The 21,497-nt window shown below is 38.7% G+C and overlaps 2 protein-coding genes across 7 annotated transcripts; both read left to right on the top strand.

The window, feature by feature from the left end:
* The first annotated feature begins 310 nt into the window (after window positions 1-310).
* Window positions 311-16,437, top strand: slc25a25b (solute carrier family 25 member 25b). 6 transcript variants are annotated; one of them, XM_043239866.1, is made up of 11 exons: window positions 311-1,105; window positions 8,873-8,999; window positions 9,585-9,672; window positions 10,051-10,086; window positions 10,858-10,969; window positions 11,487-11,645; window positions 12,115-12,267; window positions 12,471-12,578; window positions 12,868-13,035; window positions 13,401-13,551; window positions 13,684-16,437. In XM_043239866.1, exons 1-11 carry the CDS (start codon window positions 776-778, stop codon window positions 13,866-13,868), a joined length of 1,617 nt encoding a protein of 538 aa, XP_043095801.1. In that variant the 5' UTR covers window positions 311-775; the 3' UTR covers window positions 13,869-16,437. The 6 variants fall into 6 exon arrangements, with proteins under 6 accessions (XP_043095801.1, XP_043095805.1, XP_043095800.1 ...); XM_043239865.1 differs by having other exon boundaries at window positions 312-1,105; window positions 13,681-16,437; XM_043239869.1 differs by lacking the exon at window positions 311-1,105 and adding an exon at window positions 4,891-5,648 and having other exon boundaries at window positions 13,681-16,437.
* A 651-nt stretch (window positions 16,438-17,088) lies between these two features.
* On the top strand, window positions 17,089-21,464 carry uap1l1 (UDP-N-acetylglucosamine pyrophosphorylase 1, like 1). Its single transcript, XM_043239871.1, is given in 10 exon segments — window positions 17,089-17,928; window positions 18,038-18,242; window positions 18,519-18,694; window positions 18,808-18,980; window positions 19,079-19,272; window positions 19,679-19,819; window positions 19,897-20,082; window positions 20,395-20,412; window positions 20,414-20,459; window positions 20,819-21,464. Coding segments are annotated over 10 exon segments (1,518 nt in total). The 5' UTR covers window positions 17,089-17,639; the 3' UTR covers window positions 20,909-21,464.
* Window positions 21,465-21,497: the final 33 nt, after the last annotated feature.

The raw sequence follows: 21,497 nt of genomic DNA, 5'->3' as shown, positions 1-21,497 counted from the left end.
TTTGAGCTGTATGCCAAAATCATCAATATTAAAACAATAAAAGGCTTGAACTACTTCAGTTGTGTGTAATGAATCTAAAATATATGAAAGTCTAATGTTTATCAGTACATTAAAGAAAATAATGAACTTTATCTCAATATGCTAATTTTTTGAGAAGGACCTGTATAATAGAACCGAACATTTGGGGCGTGACGAGAAGAAAATTTGGATAAAAATGATTGGTAGCTTCAAGTGTCTATCACTGACATCATTAAGCCCGCCCACTTCAAAGCACCCCCTCCCTCCCCATCCCCCAGTTACTCATTTCCTGTTGAACACGAGATTCCTCCCGCCCTACCGGCATTCTCGTTGCATCAGCTGTCAGCGGCATTCAGACCGCCAATTCAAACCGGATTACCACTGGAAATTCACAAACTCAAGGATATATATATATACGGAGCGAGATTGGAAACGATGTATGTGTCGGAGGACGCCGCTTTGCCTGCGTTTTTTGAAATACTAGAAACCGGAGCGCCGGTGGGACATCCTTCCACCTCATCACTATGAGCTCTGAACGCCGCTGTGGCGAGTGAATTCACCGCGCGATCGGTTTTGAACCTTATCCCAGAACATATCACACGGACTGCTGAAAGAATTAAACAATAAGTAACTTCGGAAGCTTTCTCAATGCGCATCTGTCACGCATCTTGACTGGAAAACAGGCGCCGCTCCCCACGCGCTCGCCTCGCGCGCAGACGGACTTTAACGGTACTTTATATCGCCGGAGTTTAGTGGCATGCATCAGCGCGGATCGCTGGTCTCTCCGCTGCTCAGTGGTGTTTTCTGCCAGTGCCGCTCGGAGGAGTATCAGGGCTCGGACCCCGGTGGGGGACGCGGTGGTGGTGGCCGGACTCTGGGCTCCGCGACGTCTCTGTCTGATCACCGCCATGATGACTCCTGCGACTCCCCGCATCACTGCCCGGTGTGCGGCGGACCCGAGCAGGAGCATCGGCTGAAGCTGCTCTTCCAGATCCTGGATGTCAACGGGGATGGAGGCATCTGTGTCAACGACCTGACCATCGGATTGAAAAAGCTGGGGGTCCATCGCACCGAACATGAACTCAAGGTGAGTTATCCGCTTTACACAATTGAGTTAACCCACTATAATAGGTCTTTACAGCGGGGTTACAGGTCAGATCACACTCATAAAGAGGACAGGCGCAGGAAGGACTCGATTCAACTTATTTCACCAATGCAACTTTTCTTTGTGCATCACTCAGTTGTGCATCACACATTTATTAAAACCCCAGAACTAAGTCACGTACTTAAAGGCTATTGGCGTCTATCTTTCACAGCTCTAGTGTGGGGTTACTCACTAAACCAGCTGATTTGAGTCACATTTGCTTAACACGGCGCCACAGATGACGTCTGTGCCTTTGCTTTCTCTGCACTGTGTGAAGAGGAGTTTTCCTAGGAAGGTTTGCATTTGTTTCAGTCTGTTTGAGGTAAAAATCTACGTTGTTGAATGAACACCGGCTATGTTTACTCTGCTTGATAGGAATAGGATTTTCCTGTAGCATCATCTATTTTGAGGCAGGTGTGTGGGTTTCCGTCCACCCAAAATATACATTTAACATTGTAAATTGAGTTTAAGCTCAGACAGAAAGTGTTATCCTTATTTAGCTGGTTTAGTGCATCTGTGTGTGTGTAATAAAAAATATATATATACACACACACACACACACATATATATATATATATATATATATATATATATATATATATATATATATATATATATATATATAATATATATATTGTGTATGTGTGTTAAAAAAAAAAATATATATATATATATGTGTGTGTGTGTGTGTGTGTATATATATATATATACACACACACACACACACACACACACACACACATATATATATATATATATATATTTTTTTTTTTTTTACACACAATATATATATACATATATATATATATACTGTATGTGTGTTTAAATATATATATATATATATATATATATATATATATGTGTGTGTGTGTGTGTGTGTATGTATATGTATATGTATATACTTATGTGTGTGTGTATTTATTTTACAGAGTGAGAATTATTGTACAAATAACACACCTATTCGAAAAATTACTATTAAATGTAAATGTGCATATTATTTGGTTGCTTTGCCTCAGATATGATGAGTGTTGAAGAGAATGCCCATATACAGACACGTTTCAGTGTATTTTCACTATCACGCTTATTAGATATGAATCTAGACTAGAATGTAACTGCCCAAAGACGGAGGAAATGCGTAACTAGACGAGAGTCTCTCGAGAAACATACAGAGCGACATAATTAATAAGCACAAACAAGAAACTTGGGAAATTCAAGAAAGTACAGAACAGTGACCATAATCTAGATGTTAAAACGAAATGGAAATCTGGGTAATGTGAAAAGGTTTAGTTTTTGTTACTTCGGGAATACAACTATTTAATATTAATTAGTCTGAGCTAACTGTTGGAAAAGCATAGCAGTGATTGAGATCTTTGATACTGATCACCTGGAATGTGGGCTGCTTCTGTTGGCGAGTCACGAGACCCTCTGTCATTTATGATTTACCACCCGGCAGATCTCCCTCTCCCTCCCCCGGTGCTCTCTGAGATGGGGGAAGGTGAGAGGTTTTATCCTTCACAGGTAGCATAATGTTAAAACTTTTAGAGCTTGCACTGAGGGGAAGTTTCGGAGTTGGTTTACTCATTGGCTTATAATGAGGACATGCATGTTTTGCATACCACACTGCAGATAGTTTCATCTCTGGCTGTGTTTTACAGGCTTTGGACTAGGTTTCTTTAAGGGCAAACGCTTTTTTTGGGGGATAGCGGCAGTCTTGTTCAAAAGCCCGGCTGCAGAATTTTGCGCATCAAGAATTCCTTTGTTTGCCAACTAACAAAAGCACCTCGAACAAAACCGAAAGTTCCTCTCTAGCGGACTAGCTGAGATTTGTTGGCGCTGCTTAAATAGACCAGTAACTGGGCTATTAGTTGTTTAATTATGAAGGTCAAAAGAATTTGCTGCTAAATTCGAAACCTCTCACTGTGATGAACGACATCTGCTGCTTCAGTTACAAAAATAACTCACCGGCACTTTAATAATCAAGGGTGGATCGCACTTACTTGAATACCGGTTTCGCAAATACAGTGAGAAAATGGATGCATGTGCAGCGCAGGACTTGCTCAGACGATTTTCTTCTCAAAAATAGTTTATGCAAGAAGCTACAGGTATTAAAATGAAGACGTTTTTAATTTTTAAAAGAATCTGACAGGAAATGGGTTAATAGAGCAGCTCTTTTGGCTCAGTATATGTAGACACCTCCTCACTTTTTTCTTATTCCACTTTCCTTTTCTTTTGACAATAGGTGTGTGTGCTGTGTATCTTATCTGGCTTTCACTGAACCTGACTTTTTGGCGTTTGCTCTTGAACACACAGTTAACTTCACTGGTTCATGGTTTACTGTAATTCTGTAACTGTCTGTTTCATGTGGTTACAGACTGCGAATGAAACTTATCGCACAGTAACTGCTTAAAATTCAAGCAGAATGACGTCAATCCTGCCACATATAGAGCTATCCAATTCCTCCCACATCAGAACATCATTCCCTCAGCGGCTCGTTACATTAGTCTGCTAGAAACCCTCTTAATATCAAACATCAGCAGCTAATCCTTTCCGTTCTTTAAAAAAATATTCTGTTTAAAAATGTACGTGCATGTCCCTTCTTGTGTTTTTCTTTCACTCAAATGTATTATTTGTTTTTGTATTTTAAATTCGCTGCTGCAGTAGCAAGCGGCCAGACTCTCCATCATGTTCAAAGGGCTGGCTGAATAATTTAGGATCTCTCTGTCGTCATATATTAATTAGCTCAGGAGTACAAGGGCCCCCTGGAGAACAGGGAAACCACTACCGTGGTGGGGGGGACTCATTATGTGTACATTTTAAATGCACCCGAACCACTTGGTCTACATATTAGAGGACATTTTAAGATGAAAAGTAAATTATTTGGGTCATTTGTTGTTTACATCCTTATAAACTATGTTTATATCCTTACATTATTTGATGTATATGCTACTTTGTCCAGTTTGGATACAGGGTAGCTTGTGAACCAAACGTTTGACAGTGTAGACAATACAGTATGACTTTCTGTTACAGTATAATTTAACAAAAATATGCTATACAGATAAGGCCTGAGCATATTGTTTATTATTGTGCATTTAATCTAATGGCCTGTATAGGACAGTCTGTTTCTCATTTGCTCATTTTATAGCATATAATGTATTTGCACACTTATGTAATCTTACAAATGCATACCATTTGCATTCCACTGTAACTTGTAAGAAGCACAGGTTCCTGAGATCTGCATATTGATCTGTGAAACAAATTGCGGTGCAGCTGTAGTCCAGTCCAATCAATAGAAAGTGATTCTTCGCAAATCAGCTGCTTTTATTAAAATCCTGTCATTCACAAGTAAAATGAGGGACATCCTGCTGTGTATACCCAGAACCGTTTGAAACGATAAATGAATGAGGTGTATAGGGGAGTATTGCAGTGTTAGAAATGCATGGAATCACCCTGGAGGCGTTACCAGGGAGATCCTGATGATGCAGTAGGTCTTCAAAAAGCAGAGGGCAGAAAAAACAGTCAGCAGAATTTCCTCTTTGCTGGGTGAGTAAGAGATCACTCCACAAGGTGGCTGTATTTCATCCTCTGATTGGCTGCCTGTGCTTTGTCAGGCAGAGGCAGCCAGTGTGGAGTCCTCTGATTGGTTGAGGCACAGCTGCAGTGAGGTTGCAGCTTTTTTCACTGCATCACTTTTTGCCGGCTCTGTGATGCAGCCAACCTGCAGCAGCTTGGAGATACCAAGAAATACTAGTGCTTAAAACATGGAATCGCTTTGAAAAAAAACATTCTTTCGTGAGAATTTCGGCTTCTTTCAGTTCACTTGTCTTTTTTCACTCTTTCAGCTGCTGTGCAGTGTGTCACAGTTGTGGAATGGTGTCACTTGAAGAGTGAACGACTTTTTCTTCTTCATCTTTGCGTGTTGGGAAAGTTTCCTGGACGGTTTGTTTCGGGAAAATGCTCTTGAGTTTGCATTGCTTTTGAGGCGATTATGAGAGCGGGTTAATTGGAACTGGTCATTCAGTGCATTTCAAAGTTTTTTGACTCGGTCACCGGGTTACTGTGGAAACGCCGTTGGATATGCCATTAAGCACTGGAAATTGCGTGGCAGTGTCCCCATCTGCCCTCATCCTCCCGGCCTCGCTTATGACTGCATGAGCAGTTTTTCTCTGTACGTACATCCGTAGACGAAGTTCTTGAGAAGACCAAGACAGAACTCTGACACAAACAGACTTGGAGCATCTTCATGAAGATGCTCAAGGAACTTTGGTCATCCCTGTCCCAGTGGCTTCTGGGAGTTACAGTGTGCGAACACGATACCGCAGGGCCACCTGATGGACTAAAGGAACCTAACTTAGAAGATGCTGCCAAAAAGAAAGGCCAGAATGATCCAGGTACACGGGCAGATTCGGTCGGTCAAGAAAAGAGCACAGTATCTTCAAAGAAAACGACAGTGCTGATTATGGTGGCGCCTCCTAAGGATCTTCAGCAGGTATTGCAGAAAGAATTGCTACATCAGTGACATTTGTTGAAAGACTTTATGAATTAATATTTCTTAGGGGAATATTTTAATAGCTGAACAGCTTCACCATATTTTGATTCTTGAATTGTCTTTATTTTAGATTTTGTATCCAAAACTAAGTGAGTGATATTTCACGTCTCGTTATTTGCATATGGAAAATGAGGCTTCATGTTATATAAGCATCTGAAAAAGCAGGCCTTTTTAAAGAAATGGTATGGCAACAGATATCTGCACACAATCTGAAATTATTATTATATGCTCTAAATAAAAAATGATACTAAAGCAGGGTGGTAGTTTTTCAAAAGTTACTCTTTTGTACCTTATTTACCTCTAAAGGGTGAATTTGGTACGGTAAAAGTACATAGGACCTAAATGGAAGTCATTAGCACCCCCCAAGTGACAGTGAATTGGTGTGAATTGTGTTTAGACCAAATTAGAAATCTCCTACGCATGTAAATGTCTCTCTCAGTGTTCCTCCCCCAAACTGTTGCTTCATATTTTTAGTGGGTAGCAGTCTTTACTGCTCTTTAAATATTATTATCATAATACAGTCAGGCCTAGCGTTAGAAACCTGGTCAGACTCATTAGGGCAAGATCACATGCTAGTGACAGGATTAGACCGCTTTACATTGTGAATGATCAGATTCACTTATCTGTTATCTTTAGGGACAAACAAGATTAATCACATTTTCACATTTTATCATGTCCACAAATTTCACTAATTAGCTGTTGCTGGATTGACCCTCTGCTAAGCCCTTGGTTACTGTTGCTAGATTTGATGAGCTTTTCTGGAGTCCCATAGGACTGGATTGCCATTCTTTTTTTTTTTTTATGAATGGCACAATATTTGCATTGAAAGTGGCAAGTAATGTTATGGGATCTTAATAGCTTGTTATTTCTATTTAAAAAAATATTGAATTGGCTGATTTATGCCTTTTTTAATATGCTATCTCATAAGATGCTATCTGCTTTGCTTATTTTAATTAATATGAATATTCCAGAAACCTGCAGCAGTTGCATGGCTGTTAATCTTTAAGACAGATATTTCGGGAAGCCTGGTAAGAAGGTGATGCTGTTTATGACGTCAGCCAATTACATAGCAGTGTTTGCATTACAAGACTGAAAATGGGAGGGATTTATGCACCCCTCTAATCGCATGTGACAGAAATACCGGCGTTACAGTCTTGATACACTCAAGAACAGACCGGAGACGTGTTTCTTTCTTGCATTTTATCGATTTATTTTATTTTTTTGTAGCTGAACATGTTGTGTTTGTGTCTTTACGTGCCTGCCCATATCTCAGAAAGGATAGAATTACAGTATTTTGAATCTAATAGTTTACCGGAGCAGTTAAAGTCTCTTTTCAAGTTGAGCTTATTTCTTCCATCACAAGAATTCGATTCGTACAGGAAATGGAGAAAGGTATGACTGTATAATATCTGTATTATTATGTTAGAAACGACTGTGTAGTGTGTAGAATGTTTTATTTTGTATTTTGAGTTTAGATTAGTAATTTTATGTGATTGTCATTTGTATCATAATTTTTTTATTAACATATTGCAATGATTGATTTAATTTTAGTACTTCACAAAATTAGTACAATTGGTGCATATTTACTTCAGCAACATTTTCTAATTTTCATTTAGTTTTTTTAATCGCATTTATGTTTAATTTCAGATTTATCTCAGTTACTGAAAATGATTGTTAATCGTTTAAGCCGTTTTAGTTGACAATGGACTGAGATTTAATATGTAGGTTTTTGCGAAATTGAAGAAAATGAATGTGTTTTTTTGTGTTTTTTAGATGGTAAAAACGTGTGTCCTGCCCATTCATGTCAGAACTTGCAATGGGATGAATCAATTTAATCCAGATTATTTGACTTCCGCATTTGAACTGCTTTCAGAATCCCTTCCTGTGTCCCTCACAGAGTTAGAGCTCACTTTCATTTTTATGCCTTAAATGACTTAGACACCAAGTGACTGTTTTGCAGAAAATGCCAAAACAACCTTAATATGTAGTATTCAGATTGCAAATATTTCTTAGTTTTTCTTCTGATTATCCAGATTTGTAATATTTGTGAATGACTGCGTTGCCAACTTCAAGAAGTTTTCAGCTCCAACATTTTTTTTTTCCATTCTCATGACCCACTTGTCTGCGGTTGAGTCATTGTTGAATCCAGATTAAGTGAAAGAAGACGACGGCTATCTTTAACCTGCTTTATACTTGCAGGGCTATTTGAGACTTGTCTGGAAGCCTGTGATCTTAACCTTCTGAAAGGATGTACGTTGGACCATGATGCTAAACTCTGAAGAGTTCTGTTGATTATGAATGGCTTCTGATAACATTTCACCAAAGCAATTTGTATTGAATGATGATCATTGAATAGATCCCTTATTACTATGGATAAATTCACGATAGATAGATAGATAGATAGATAGATAGATAGATAGCTTTTATATAAAAATAAATGTAACTTTTACTTTTTGTATTGTTAAAAATATAAACAAATTGAAAGTTTTTGCTAACATAACTTTTTGGTGGTGTAGAATTAATGAGCACAGAGACCATAAAAAGTTATTTTTATTTATGGATTGTATGGGCTTGTGACTGGTTTTTAAGATATTGTAGATTTTAGACACTATTCAGACACAATTTATGCACATAATCTCATAATGGACAGCAACATAAAACAAAATGATGACTCTGGGAATCTGGTTTTTAGTGACACATTATGAAATGCTGATGTCACTGGGTGGGGTGTACCTTTTTGTTGTTGTTGTTGTTTGAAAAATTTCCGTAGTAGACAAACCAGTAATTTTGTCACGCACTATCAGGCTAACATCGGCCAGGAATCACGCTATGGGCCTGATTTGCTATTAAATCTGGAAAAGCATTCTGCCCTTGCAGAACACTTCAGGTTAATAATTAATGCATCTTCTCCATCCCTTTCCATTAACTTCAATTATATGCTGCTCAATGGTTTAGACCGCTTCTGTCCTAAAGGTCAAACATCGTCAGGATGGGCTTCATAAAGCTGATGCTAATGAGAATGTTCAGCGTGGTCTTATCAATACTCTCTTCAACAAACAAAGACCATATGTCTGTCCCTAGTGGCCCATTAGCTCAACACCCCGAACAGCACCAGCTCACTGACCTCAAAAATGACCTGATTTGATTCTGCGTATGCGTTTCAGAAAATCGTCAAGGCTGGAGACAAAGACTTGGACGGTCAGCTGGACTTTGAAGAGTTTGTGCACTACCTGAGGGACCATGAGAAGAAACTGAGGCTGGTCTTCAAGAGTCTTGATAAAAAGAACGATGGTAAGTATGTTAGTGTTTTGGTGAATTACAGCTGTTTCCAAAATTGTTAGAACACCTGAAAGATATGAAAATATTTTTTTTTTTTGGTCCAAAGCATGATTTAATTTCATAATGTTCATGAAACATGCAGATGGTTGCCCTGAGCGCAACAAATATCAAATGAAAGTTTTACTGTTTTTATCTATTTTTAACTTCAATATTTGGTATGTCGACCTTTTATTGAAATTCCAGCAGCGCATCTTTCTTGCATGGCATAGAATATCAATATATTTCCTGAGAACATAAACATTGATGTTACACTGCTTTCTGTGTATCAGCAGATTTTTTTCAATCACTAGTACTTTATTTTATGGGTATTGAAACGGCCAATTCAATAAAAACAGCTATAACCAAGTGTTTGTACGTGTTATGGGCATTGCCTTGAATTATAGAGGTTTTGTTAAGAAACTTGCTCTTTTTAAATGCTTTCTTTTTGTCTTAAATCATATAAAGTCATATTAAGGTAGCATTCGAAGTTTGCTGAGGCTCCCTAATTGAGAAGCACTGGCTTAGATGTTAAAATCTGGTTTTCTTTTAAAAATGCAGGTCGCATAGATTCGCAGGAGATCATGCAGTCACTAAGAGACCTCGGGGTTCACATATCTGAGGAGCAGGCTGAAAAGATCCTCAAGAGGTAATTTACTTTATTGATTGTATCTGTCCAACCCCCTTCATTCTCTTTAGTCTTTATTCACAGCTAATAATTCAGACCTGACTGGGAACCCTCGCCTCAAGACAGCACGTGTTGTACAACACGTCTCCTGGTTCTGATTTCTCAGCATGTTTATTTGACGTTCGTTTTTCAGACCTCATTTTAGAGCTAAAAGAAACCAGAATGCCATATACAAACTAACTGCAGCATGTACAATAATAAAAGTTGGGTTTTTTTTACTTTCTGTCTGTGTGTATGTGTGTAAATGTCTTTAGTTGTATGCTTTCGGTCTCTGTTTCTTTATCACTCTCTCCTTCTTGTGATCCCACCCCCACTCTCTCTCTCTGCTCATCTTATCAGAATAAGGAGGGGTCATATATGTGCCCCTATAATGTAGTAAGTAGTGGTCTTCTCCCTGCATGTGTGTCTTGTTCTGCTTTTTCATTTCATCTGTGCTGTTTTCATTTTGCAGTTTTTAGGTAGGTTTTTTTTTTTTTTTCTCTCTCTGTCAGAAGCTATTTTGCCTCATGTGGGTAGTGCTTTGGAAAAAATTAGTAAGCAAATGATGTCTAAATTTTAGGAAGCATTTCAGGACAACTCTCAGCAGAGGAAAGCTTTCTTAAATGATTAAAGAGGAATTCTAAATGCGACAGATCTGAAAGTTGCACTTTATTTTGATGTCTACTTTAGATGTTCTACTAACTATACGTAACTTTTTAATCACATGTCAAGCAATTCTTATGAATTTCCAACTCTCAGACTAGACTGTTGGTGTAGGTTTAGGGTTAGTTTAATAAGTTGGCATAATTTATGTAGTATGTTGTGGAGTTGGCAGATATTAATCAGATAGTCTACTAACGATTGCTACCTGACATATAGTTGCAAAGTTATTTACTGTTAGTCGAATGTCTTATGTGGACTGACAAAATAAAGCTAGTACTTGGGACATTTTTGCATGTGAATAATTTTTATTTTCTAGCTGCTTGACTGTACATGGTTAATTTCAGTAGAGGTTTTGCAAGTCTAAGCAGTTTATGTAAGTGCATACATTTTAGAAAGTGTAAGCTGGTCTTTTTGTTTTGTTTTTTGTTTTTTTAAGCCAAAGAATTTCCTGATGTCCATTTTATTTAGTTTTTTTTGTCTCTTTTTGTCTTTTAATTTGAACAGTATGGATAAAAACGGTACGATGACGATTGATTGGAATGAATGGAGAGATTACCATCTGCTTCATCCCGCCGACAACATTCCCGAAATCATTCTCTACTGGAAGCACTCTACGGTAAACCTAAACCACGCCATCCTGCCGTGTGCCTTAATGTTCAGTTTCCAGCTTTGCTTTTAGCTCCAACTTTCTCTCATTAAGGTGGTAATGACACTGACATTCACCGCGCATCTCATTTAAGCTGGTGATGCGCTGCCACCGTAGTCATTCAGTCCTTCTAAGCCCATTTAGTTAAATTTGTTTCCTTACACTTGAAATATAGGACAGTCTGATCCCGTTAAACAGATCAGCAGTGTTCTGACGTCACTTACTTGACCTTTTTGAGCCAGTAGAGGTAGATGTGTCCACGTCGTGGATTAACGCTGTACCCAGGTGAACAGATAAATCGTATATTACACAAGAGTATTTTCACTTTGATTTGAAAATAAAATGCAGTTATTTCTAACTTCCTCTATTACTCAAAATGACAGTATTCGTCCTATTGATGGATCTGACTGGACTGGTGTATTGTTCGTTCATTAAGTTCTCTTATGCATGTAATTTCACTCCGCGTGGTCTCATTTCCTCTGTGCAGATATTTGACGTAGGGGAAAGCATGTTGGTCCCTGATGAGTTCACAGCAGAGGAGAAGAAAACAGGAATGTGGTGGCGACATCTTGTAGCAGGAGGTGGAGCTGGCGCTGTGTCCCGTACCTGTACAGCACCCCTGGACCGCCTTAAGGTTCTCATGCAGGTGAATACACATTTAAAATAGGGTACTTTTTACATTATGTTAAGGTTACACGTTTATATCTTATACATATTAAAACGTATTTATATGTGAAATATTATTACAGGCTAAAATAACAGTTTTATTTGAATATTGAAAATGTTGATTTATTCCTGTGATGATAAAGACCGTGCTGCCGTAGTAAGTGTTCTTGTTGAGTCACTATGGCACGTGACGTTCTGTTCTTTGGATGAGTGCCTCGGCGGATGATGGTGCACGTTATGAAATGAGAGGCTAGTTTCAGTTTGGTTTGGTGGGTTTTGAAATTCTTTTAAAAGAAAAGATCTTTAAGGATCTCTAAATTCTTCAGTGAGTGAAAGCGTAAAGACTGTAAAGGACGTTGAAGCGTACCTTACCTGAAGCCAATTTAGGCTTAAATGAAACAATTTACAAGCAAATTGAGATGTTTCACCACTGCGATGGCGTCTGTCAGGTTCACGCGTCACGCAGCAACACCATGGGCATCGCTGGAGGATTCGTCCAAATGATCCGCGAAGGTGGACTCCGCTCGCTGTGGAGAGGGAACGGTATCAATGTTTTGAAGATCGCACCTGAGTCCGCTATCAAGTTCATGGCCTATGAGCAGGTAGATTGTTGTTGTCGGATAACTGTAATGATCGATGTTAAAGTAATGCATTTTAAATATATTTATCCACAATTTTTGAAGAAACAGTTAGGGTTAGCTGCATTTGTAATGATGGCTTAAAGCCTTTGTAAGAAGAAAAAAATGTGCCCCTTTTCTGTCTATTTCATCTGTGACATTTAAAGCTCATTTGCCCTGTTCTTCAGATTAAGCGGCTGATTGGCAGCAATCAGGAGACGCTGGGGATCCTGGAGAGGCTGGTTGCTGGGTCTCTAGCAGGAGCTTTTGCTCAGAGCAGCATCTACCCCATGGAGGTAAGAGCGTAAACTGTCATTTAGGAATGAAGTTTAAGCACTGTTTTGAGAAAACAAAGGCTTTCTGTTTCTGTCATTTCAATAATAACTATTAAACAGAAGCTATGACTAGACCTCCCGTGCATTCTTTGTATCATGTTCTGTAATGTAAAAAATGATGTTTTCATAGTACTTAATTACTAACTGCCATCTCAGAAACTGAAACCTAATCAAGTCGATGATGACTTTCTAGACCAAACAAAACATTTCGATCTCTCGGAGCTTACACAGAGCTTTTTGTGTGTTTAAGGTCTTAAAAACTCGCCTTGCCCTGGGAAGGACGGGTCAGTACTCTGGTATCATGGACTGCGCTAAATATATATTTAAGAAGGAGGGACTGACAGCCTTCTACAAAGGTTATATTCCCAATATGTTGGGAATCATTCCGTATGCCGGAATAGACCTGGCTGTTTATGAGGTAAGTTTTTACGTAGTAAAACAAAAAAATAAAAAATATATATACAAAAATATGTGTCAACTAACTGAAAATCATTTTATGTTAAAAGTAAAAATGTATTTAGTTATTACTAAATCATCTAAAATCATCTAAAGCTTGATAGAAATAAAAAAATATTATTATTTAATAATAAAAAATACAGAAATAGCTCGTTCAAAGTATTTGTAAATACTATAATACTAAACAGCACTCTGCTACATTTAATCTTTTTTCTAAAATCCTTTTGAATGTTTTATATATTTTATCAATTTATATTTAGAATATCATTATATTACGGTATATTTACTGTAATGTAACTGTCACGTCGCTCTTCTTTTAATGTGTAGACATTAAAAAACTCGTGGCTGCAGAGGTTTGCTACGGACAGTGCTGATCCAGGTGTCTTTGTGCTGCTAGCCTGTGGTACGATGTCTAGTACCTGTGGACAGTTAGCAAGCTACCCGTTAGCCTTAGTGAGGACACGAATGCAGGCTCAAGGTAAGTCTAAACTCCCAATTCCATGATTAGTACAAGTGAAGAATGTCTTATCTTTTTTTAATTGTACATTTTCACTAACCATGTAAACTATTATCGTTTATCTGTTTGTTCTTGTGCTCTGTATATTAGCAGCTACTCAGGAAGGCAGCCCACAGATGACCATGACTGGTCTCTTCAGACACATTGTACGAACAGAGGGCGCTATTGGACTCTATAGAGGCTTGGCACCCAACTTTATGAAGGTCATTCCTGCTGTTAGCATCAGTTATGTGGTGTATGAGAACCTAAAGATCACCCTTGGCGTCCAGTCCCGGTGAGGGGGAACCCAAAGACTGTTAAAATCCTTAATGGCTTTTGTTTTTCCTCTCAACTTTTCTTTTGAACTACTGAAAGAGATCGCCCAGGATGGCCAGGTTGCACTCGGAGAGAAGCGTATCAACAGTCGGCAAAGAGAGAGCTTGCATGAAGGGGGAAGACGAAAGGTTTAACTTTATTCGATGAAGGGAAGCGTAACTGGAATATATGAGCCCAGGGACATGCGTAGAAATACCTCTCTGCATTAAATATACAATCCTAGCTTTAAGTAAACCGCGATCGTCTCGTCTGTATTGGATCCAGACACTCCGGAGGTCGCAGGGTTGCGTTCGCTATATTTCAGTAGGGACCAATTACATGCAAGACGTTTCGGAAAAACTACTTTATGGAAAGGAAGGGCCAAACACCTGACGGCTAGATTTACTAAAGCTTTTGGTATAAGCAAATTTCCTTTAAGAAAATAGCACTGCATCCATTAATTAACTCGTTTAAACTGCACAGCTGGAATTGAATGGCTAAAGGCTTTAGTAGATGTTATGCTAATAATCTTGGTGTAGTCCCTTCAGATCGCTGATTCGTCAATCCACTGGATGGCAGTGTTCGTTAAAAAAAAAAGAAAGAAATAGAAACAGGGCCAGGCATAAATTTGTTACAAGATCACCCACATACTTGCTTTTCACTGGCATCATTTCCTGCTTGTATTATTCTAGGATACACTCCTTTGTATTATTACGTTAATCGACATGCCAGTTTTCGCTTCTTTAAAGGGATAGTGTGTAACAAGGGAAATATACGTCTTATTCATCAAATTGTCCCAATATTGTTGAGGACTTTTCAATGTTAATTTATTATAATTTTTTTATGTTGTATATTTATTTCATTTCAATTTGAAGGTTACTATAACAAGAAGACTTTATTAAATTAAAAACTATATGTGCACACACTCCCAGTGGTGACCGGCAGCTAATCGCTTTTAAGACTTTGGCTCAGTTTTAAATGTAATTGGTTGAGTTCTGTGTCTAGATGGACACTGCCAGGTCTTAGGTTGAAGAAAACAATGCTACACATTGATTCGTTTTTACATTCAAACAGTTATAGTTCATAAATTGGTAATATACGCGCAGTGTAAATACAGTTTCTCACCAGTATTAGTTTGCAAGGATTTCAAGCATAACTATAACACTCATTTAAACTCACTCTAGTCGATATTTAAGCACTTTATTTTAATAAAAATAAACCAGACTTGAATTTTTAGGAGGATTTACAATGGGATGCTAGCGTTCGGTAATTGTAGTGGTCGTGATTTAAGCAAATATTATTTTTCTGCATTTATGATTAATGTTTGTGGCAGGTCGGGGGCATGAGGTTTTTGTAAAGGAAACACTAAAAAGGTACAATATAGCTTCAAAAATGATTTGACTCTACTTTGCAGCAGTAGGCAAGTATCCTGTATATTTGCATACGACATATTTCTGGATCGGCATCCCGATGTGCATTTTGACGGACAAGGAATAAATAAACTGCCCTTACAGCTATTGCATGTGAAGTGAAAACCCACCAGTTCAATGGGTTGCTGCCCTTTGTAATTCTACGAGACCATAGTGCTAATAGAGTTGCCTTATTTATGAATATAAAAAGCTGCTTTTAGACTATTTGGGGGAAGTGAGACTGAAATATTTTTCTAGTGTTTTGATTCTCAGGGAGGTCTCGGATACTCCTGTGCAGACGAGACCTCTGAGACTTTTCTCCGTTGAGATCTGGAACGGATATCTGCATTTTTGTAACTTGTATGGAGAGTCTGTGCAGGCCCGGGATCAGTTGGCCTTTCTCAAGCCTCCTAAAAGTGACTTGGATCAGTGAAAACGGCAAATACCCTTCTGTGTCCCGATGGTGGTTCAACTAAACTCAGCTGTGACCCGATTCTCTTTGAATCAATCCAGTCTTTGTAACGCATGTATGTGTGTCTTGTCTGAGTATGCACAAAAATTGCACTGTAGAGTCTTTACAGGGCTTTAAAAGCTGCCTGTCTCGTAACGGATGCAGCTTTTTTTGGTTTGTTTGGTTTTGCATTTTGCACCTTTTTTTTCCCCTGTTTCTCACAGGAGAAATCTTTGGACTCCTCTGGACTTGTGAGCTCGACCCATTAGAGTGGTTGTCCTGAGACTAAAGGCTTTAGATTGTGTGTGCGTGTTTGTGGCGTTCAACACAATCGAGGAATGCCGCCCTTCGAGACTTCATGTAATCTATCGCCTTACCGTTCAGCTGTTTGGTAGTGAGTGTAACTGCGCCACGTTCACCACACGTATATCAGTATGTGCTGTTGCTGGGGTACCGCGAATATCGTAAACATACACACTAATGAAATATCCAAACACGTGTACTGCAAAACATATCTAGATGTGAAGACACATCTGTGAAGGTTTAGTTGAGATGCGCAAATCAATGTTTACGGGACAAAAACTGAAATAAAAATCGACTTCCTCTAGAATGCAGAAACTGAATGTAGAGCAGAAATATTTATGTTTGTAAAATAACTGTTAAATAAAGTTATTCTTCATTATGTTCATGGAAGTTGGGTGTGTAGTGTCTGTGTTTGTTTTTATTATTCCATTTAACACATAACTTTAAGGTTTTTTTTTTCCTAATTGATGGATGCATTTTTGTTGTTACCAAAATCTTAAGTGTCTTTTAAAAGCATGTTTAAACACTTGTCAAAAAAAAAATTTCCCTTCGAGAATGTGCTTATTTGAAAGAAACTACTGGTTACATGTTCAAATAATTTGTATGTGAAAAACACACACACACATATATATATATATGAGAGGGAGAGAGAAACTTTCAAATAAATGTCCACAATACAATAAAATGCATGCATATACTCTAAACTGTAAAGCATTGTTTTATGATTTTTTTTTTTGTTGTATTACTTTGCTGGCAACATATTTGAAAAGTGGTCGTTTGTTGGCCTGCTTTTATTTATATATATATATATATATATATATATATATATATATATATATATATATATATATATATATATATATATATATATATATAATTTTTATTTTTTTTTAACTAACCCAATTTAAATGTAATTTTAAAAAGCCGAAGCGAATCTCTAACTCATACGGTGTTCAGTTTTTCGAATAGAGCTTTTATTTTGAATCATTCTGAATCCAAATCCTTTCGCAATCAGTTCGCCCCTTTACTGTTATCAACAATAATAAGATTTCAAATGCGTCCAGAATTATTACGCTTTGACTTTGAGACTTTTTGCTCCGAACAGATCCCTGATGTGAAGCGATTCCTTTTAGTAAAGAGGTTAAGGACAGAGACTCAGCAGACTAATCACATGACAGCGGTCAGCTTTCTGAGGAAGTCATTCATCCGCGGATCTAGAGTAAAACAGGCTGTGTTTGGAAACCTACTGAGATGCCTACATAGACAGCATTTGGTACGTTCCGACTTTTGATATTTGAACTGATTCGAGCTGTTAGTGAGGAGCAAAAGCACCCTCTGGCTAGGCATTTCATTGAGACTTTGAGATGCGCTCCGCCATGTGTGCCTAAGGGGAGTTTCCAAACGACTCCTGCAAACTAAATATGCCTTGACAGTAGTTTTCTGTTATTTCGACAATTATGTGCAGCTTCAGTGATATGTTTACTGTGCCGACCGCACGCTGATCACGAGTTGCAAGCAGTGAAAACAGGATCCAGAAGACAGAGAGGTTTGTTGCGAGATCGTTAATGTATTAACTTTCCAGAAAGGGAAAGATGTTATCATTCGAGGAAGTTAAAGCGAAGTTAGAAACTGCAGGACAGAGCCATGTTTTGCGATTTTGGGCTGAACTTTCCGCGGATGAAAGGCATACGCTTCTGGAGGAGATATGTCAGCTCCAGCCCGAAGAGTTACTCGAGCACTGCCGGGCGGCTGCAGAGGCTGCCAGCCGGCGTTCGAGCGCTGACGGTCGGCTAGACGCGCGGATGAAGCCCGTCCCTCCAGAGTTCTTTGGAAGCGTGCGTAAAAGTGACCGAGAGACGCTTCAGATGTGGGGCGACGAAGGTAGAACTCCAAGGTTCAAAATAATATACAACAAGTGGCAATTTTTTACATTGTGGTCAAAAGTAACATTGCATACACTGAAGAGTGCATAAAAGACTCCTGTCTTCAGGGTTACTGCAGATTTCCCAGGACAGGGTGGCTGTTCTGCTGTTAGCCGGGGGTCAGGGGACTCGGCTCGGAGTGCCTTATCCTAAGGGCATGTACAATGTTGGGCTTCCAAGTGGGAAAACCATGTACCAGATCCAGGCTGAGCGTATCCAGAAGGTGCAAGAGCTGGCCAATTTGAAGCACGGTAGTAGGTGCACGATACCATGGTATGGCTCAGTCTTACTGGGATTACTGCTAACTACTAACACCATTGGTCCTGTTTTTTATCATTTTTATCGACCAGAACGTTTAAAATATGTTGGCCTCCACACAGACAGTTGTCATTTTTTGTAAGAAAAAAAAATCAATATATAATTGAACATATAATTCACGATTCATGTATCTATTAATAATATATTTTTTTATTTGTTAAACAACCTCCAAATGACAGAAGAACTTTTATATAATTAATCGTTAATTATCTTTTGATGATATTTGAACAGGTACATAATGACTAGTGAGTTTACTCTGGGACCCACAGAGAAGTTCTTCAAAGACAATGAATATTTTGGTCTTTGTCCATCCAACGTAATCATGTTTGAGCAGAGAATGATACCAGCAGTAGGCTTTGATGGAAAGATCATCCTGGAGAAGAAGAACAAAATAGCCATGGCACCAGGTCAGAGAGAATTTTGTTAATTTGTTAGAGGTTGTTCATAAATTATTTATATTTTTTTACTTTAGTCACTAAAACCAAATGATGTTTGCGACTCATTTCTATGTTCACTTCAGATGGAAATGGCGGCCTCTATCGTGCTCTAGTGGACAACAAGATTTTGGAGGACCTGAAGAGAAGGGGTGTGGAGTATCTTCACGTGTACTGTGTGGACAACATCTTGGTGAAGATGGCAGACCCAGTCTTTATTGGCTTTTGTATAAACAAAGGAGCAGACTGCGGAGCCAAGGTAAAAAAAAATGTCCTGAATCAGATCCCATCCATCGTTGTTTACCATTATTATCATTTATTGCTTTATTTAGCTGTTTTTACCTGTGTTCTGTTCAGGTGGTGGACAAGGCGTATCCTGCAGAGCCTGTTGGAGTGGTGTGTCAGGTGGACGGCCTGTATCAGGTGATCGAGTACAGTGAGATCCAGCCAGAGACCGCGGAGCTGCGAGGCCCGGGAGGAGAGCTCCTGTTCAGTGCTGGGAACATCTGCAACCACTTCTTCACCCGAGGCTTCCTAAAGGACGTGGCTGAGTATGTGGCTGACATACAGTTTTAATACAATCCAACGTTTCCCACTTTCTCAAAGCTGCGGTCCGTAACTTTTTTTGGATTAAAAATGATCCAAAATCAATATTTAAGCAAGTACATAACCAGCCAGCGTTCATTAATTAACATAAACGATATAATGACATCTTGGTGAAGATGGCCCAGTAGACCCCAAATGAAGATTTGCACTGCGAACAAATTTAATACTTCTCTACTAAATAGTATGCGGAAGATATCGAAAGAGTAGTATGTCCACATTCATAGTATTCGAAATACAGTTGTGGACAATTTATCCCATGAGGCATTTGTTAAAGAATATAGCCGCATGCTAATCTGTAAACAAAGCCCTTTCTACAAACAAATGACCATTTCAATGCCTTTGTCCCCACAGAAAGTTCGAGAGTCAGCTGAAGCAGCATGTGGCAATCAAGAAAGTGCCGTTCGTGGATGGAGAAGGGAACCTGGTGAAACCAACCAAGCCCAATGGCATCAAAATGGAGAAATTTGTCTTCGACGTCTTTCAGTTCTCAAAGTACGTTTTACAGCCACTCTTAGTTTCGGGTTGATTGGGGTATCGTCATCTTCCTCAGCATCAGCTGTTTTTTGCAGGAAATTTGTCGCCTTTGAGGTGTTGAGAGAGGAGGAATTCTCACCCCTGAAAAATGCTGATGGGGCTCCTTTGGACACGCCAACTACAGCGCGCCGATCCTTGTTAGCACAACATTACCGCTGGGCTCTGGCAGCTGGTGGACACTTCCTGGACGGGCAGGAGAAACCCATCCCCCCGAAACATAGGTATAGCATAAAATAGCCTTTAATAAATTGGTAGAAAATAATAAGTCATATCAAGTTAATAGGATTAATTGCTTTACTTAAAAGGGTCTTGATGTACATAGCAAGGTTCCTCAAGTGTTATAGTTAAACTACATCAGACATAGAGCGTGATGTGGTCAGGAAATGTCCATTCTTTTTATGAATGCAATACCTTTTGACTGGAATGAGCTGAAAGGATTATGCCTAAAAAGGAATTTAGCCGTTCATGCAGAAAATTAAAAAGTTTGAGGCACTTCCTAAGACGGTTTTGTGGTTCTGCTCTTTCTTTTGCAGTACGACACAGAACGAAGACCCCGGCAATCTGCGAAATCTCTCCACTTGTGTCATACTTTGGCGAGGTAAAAATGCGACTATTAAAGCTGTGCTCGAGCTGTTAACCCCCGACGGTCGGTTTTTGGGTAATGCGGTTATTACAAAAGCCAGATATTTGAGTCTCGCGAATGGTCATGTGATTACAACATATTACAGTTGGTGCAAAAAAAAAATGAGGCAAGAGGCTTAGAGGGGAAATAAAGGAATAACAAGCAAGCGTGACCATATGGAGCATGATGTGAAACAGAGCGAATGATGCCAGAGCAGTGTTCCTGTTCTCAGGAGAGAGTTCAGGAGACAGCTGTAACACTCCATCTCTTTATCTCCTTTTTTTTAATTTTCCCCGCATGACACGCAGTCATCTTTTAACTGCTGTGTTTTACAGGGTCTGGAAAAGCTGCTGAACCGGAAGAACCTAAAGTCCCCTCTCCTGCTCGATGAGAATGAAGCCGAGAACCTAGCGAAAACTGCATAGTGTTTCCAACTTGGAGTGGATACCATCACGTCCAGGGGCCATGCAAATATTAAAGGAAATAAAAGGGATGTTTGCAAAAACAAAACAAAAAAAGCTTGGGGTCTGTAAGATTTTTTACATACTAATACTCACCAAAGCCTCAGAAAACCTCAATATTGTAAAATGAATATATTTTACAATATAATTTATTCCTGTATTGAAAAAACGGACTTTCCGGCAGCCTTTGCTCGTCTTCGGTCGCATGAATCTTCAGAAATGTGTTGTTCAGGTCTAAATATACAGCGTTCTTATTATGATTAATTATGCACTGTAAACATAAAATATCTTCACTGTCACATCAATTTAACGCATCCTTGCTCAATAAAACTATTCATTTCATTGATTTTTTTTTTTTTTTTTACTGGCCCCAATTATTATGATTATTATAAGGTTCGAGTAGAATCAATTCTTTATAAAAATGGTTGGTGTATGATTGCAAAATACAATGCTATATTTTTATTAGTGTCGCCGTGTATTGCACAGCATATACATTTCAATAAAATCAAATACCCTCTTATAGTTGAGATACTGTGTTTTCTTCTTCTCCTCG

This window comes from Puntigrus tetrazona, chromosome 5 (genome assembly GCF_018831695.1).
Source record: "Puntigrus tetrazona isolate hp1 chromosome 5, ASM1883169v1, whole genome shotgun sequence".
Classification (NCBI taxonomy): Eukaryota; Metazoa; Chordata; class Actinopteri; order Cypriniformes; family Cyprinidae; genus Puntigrus; species Puntigrus tetrazona.
The sequence above is the reverse complement of the archived record's forward strand: the minus strand, read 5'-3'. Positions and strand labels throughout refer to the sequence as shown.

What these genes read in the sequence shown, in the direction of transcription:
- slc25a25b (XM_043239865.1), top strand. Translation starts at nt 776, where the DNA reads ATGCATCAGCGCGGATCGCTGGTCTCTCCGCTGCTCAGTGGTGTTTTC. An exon ending in TCTTGATAAAAAGAACGATG is followed by an intron (nt 9,000 to 9,584) that starts GTAAGTATGTTA and finishes TTAAAAATGCAG; the next exon opens with GTCGCATAGATTCGCAGGAG. An exon ending in TCTACTGGAAGCACTCTACG is followed by an intron (nt 10,970 to 11,486) that starts GTAAACCTAAAC and finishes TCCTCTGTGCAG; the next exon opens with ATATTTGACGTAGGGGAAAG.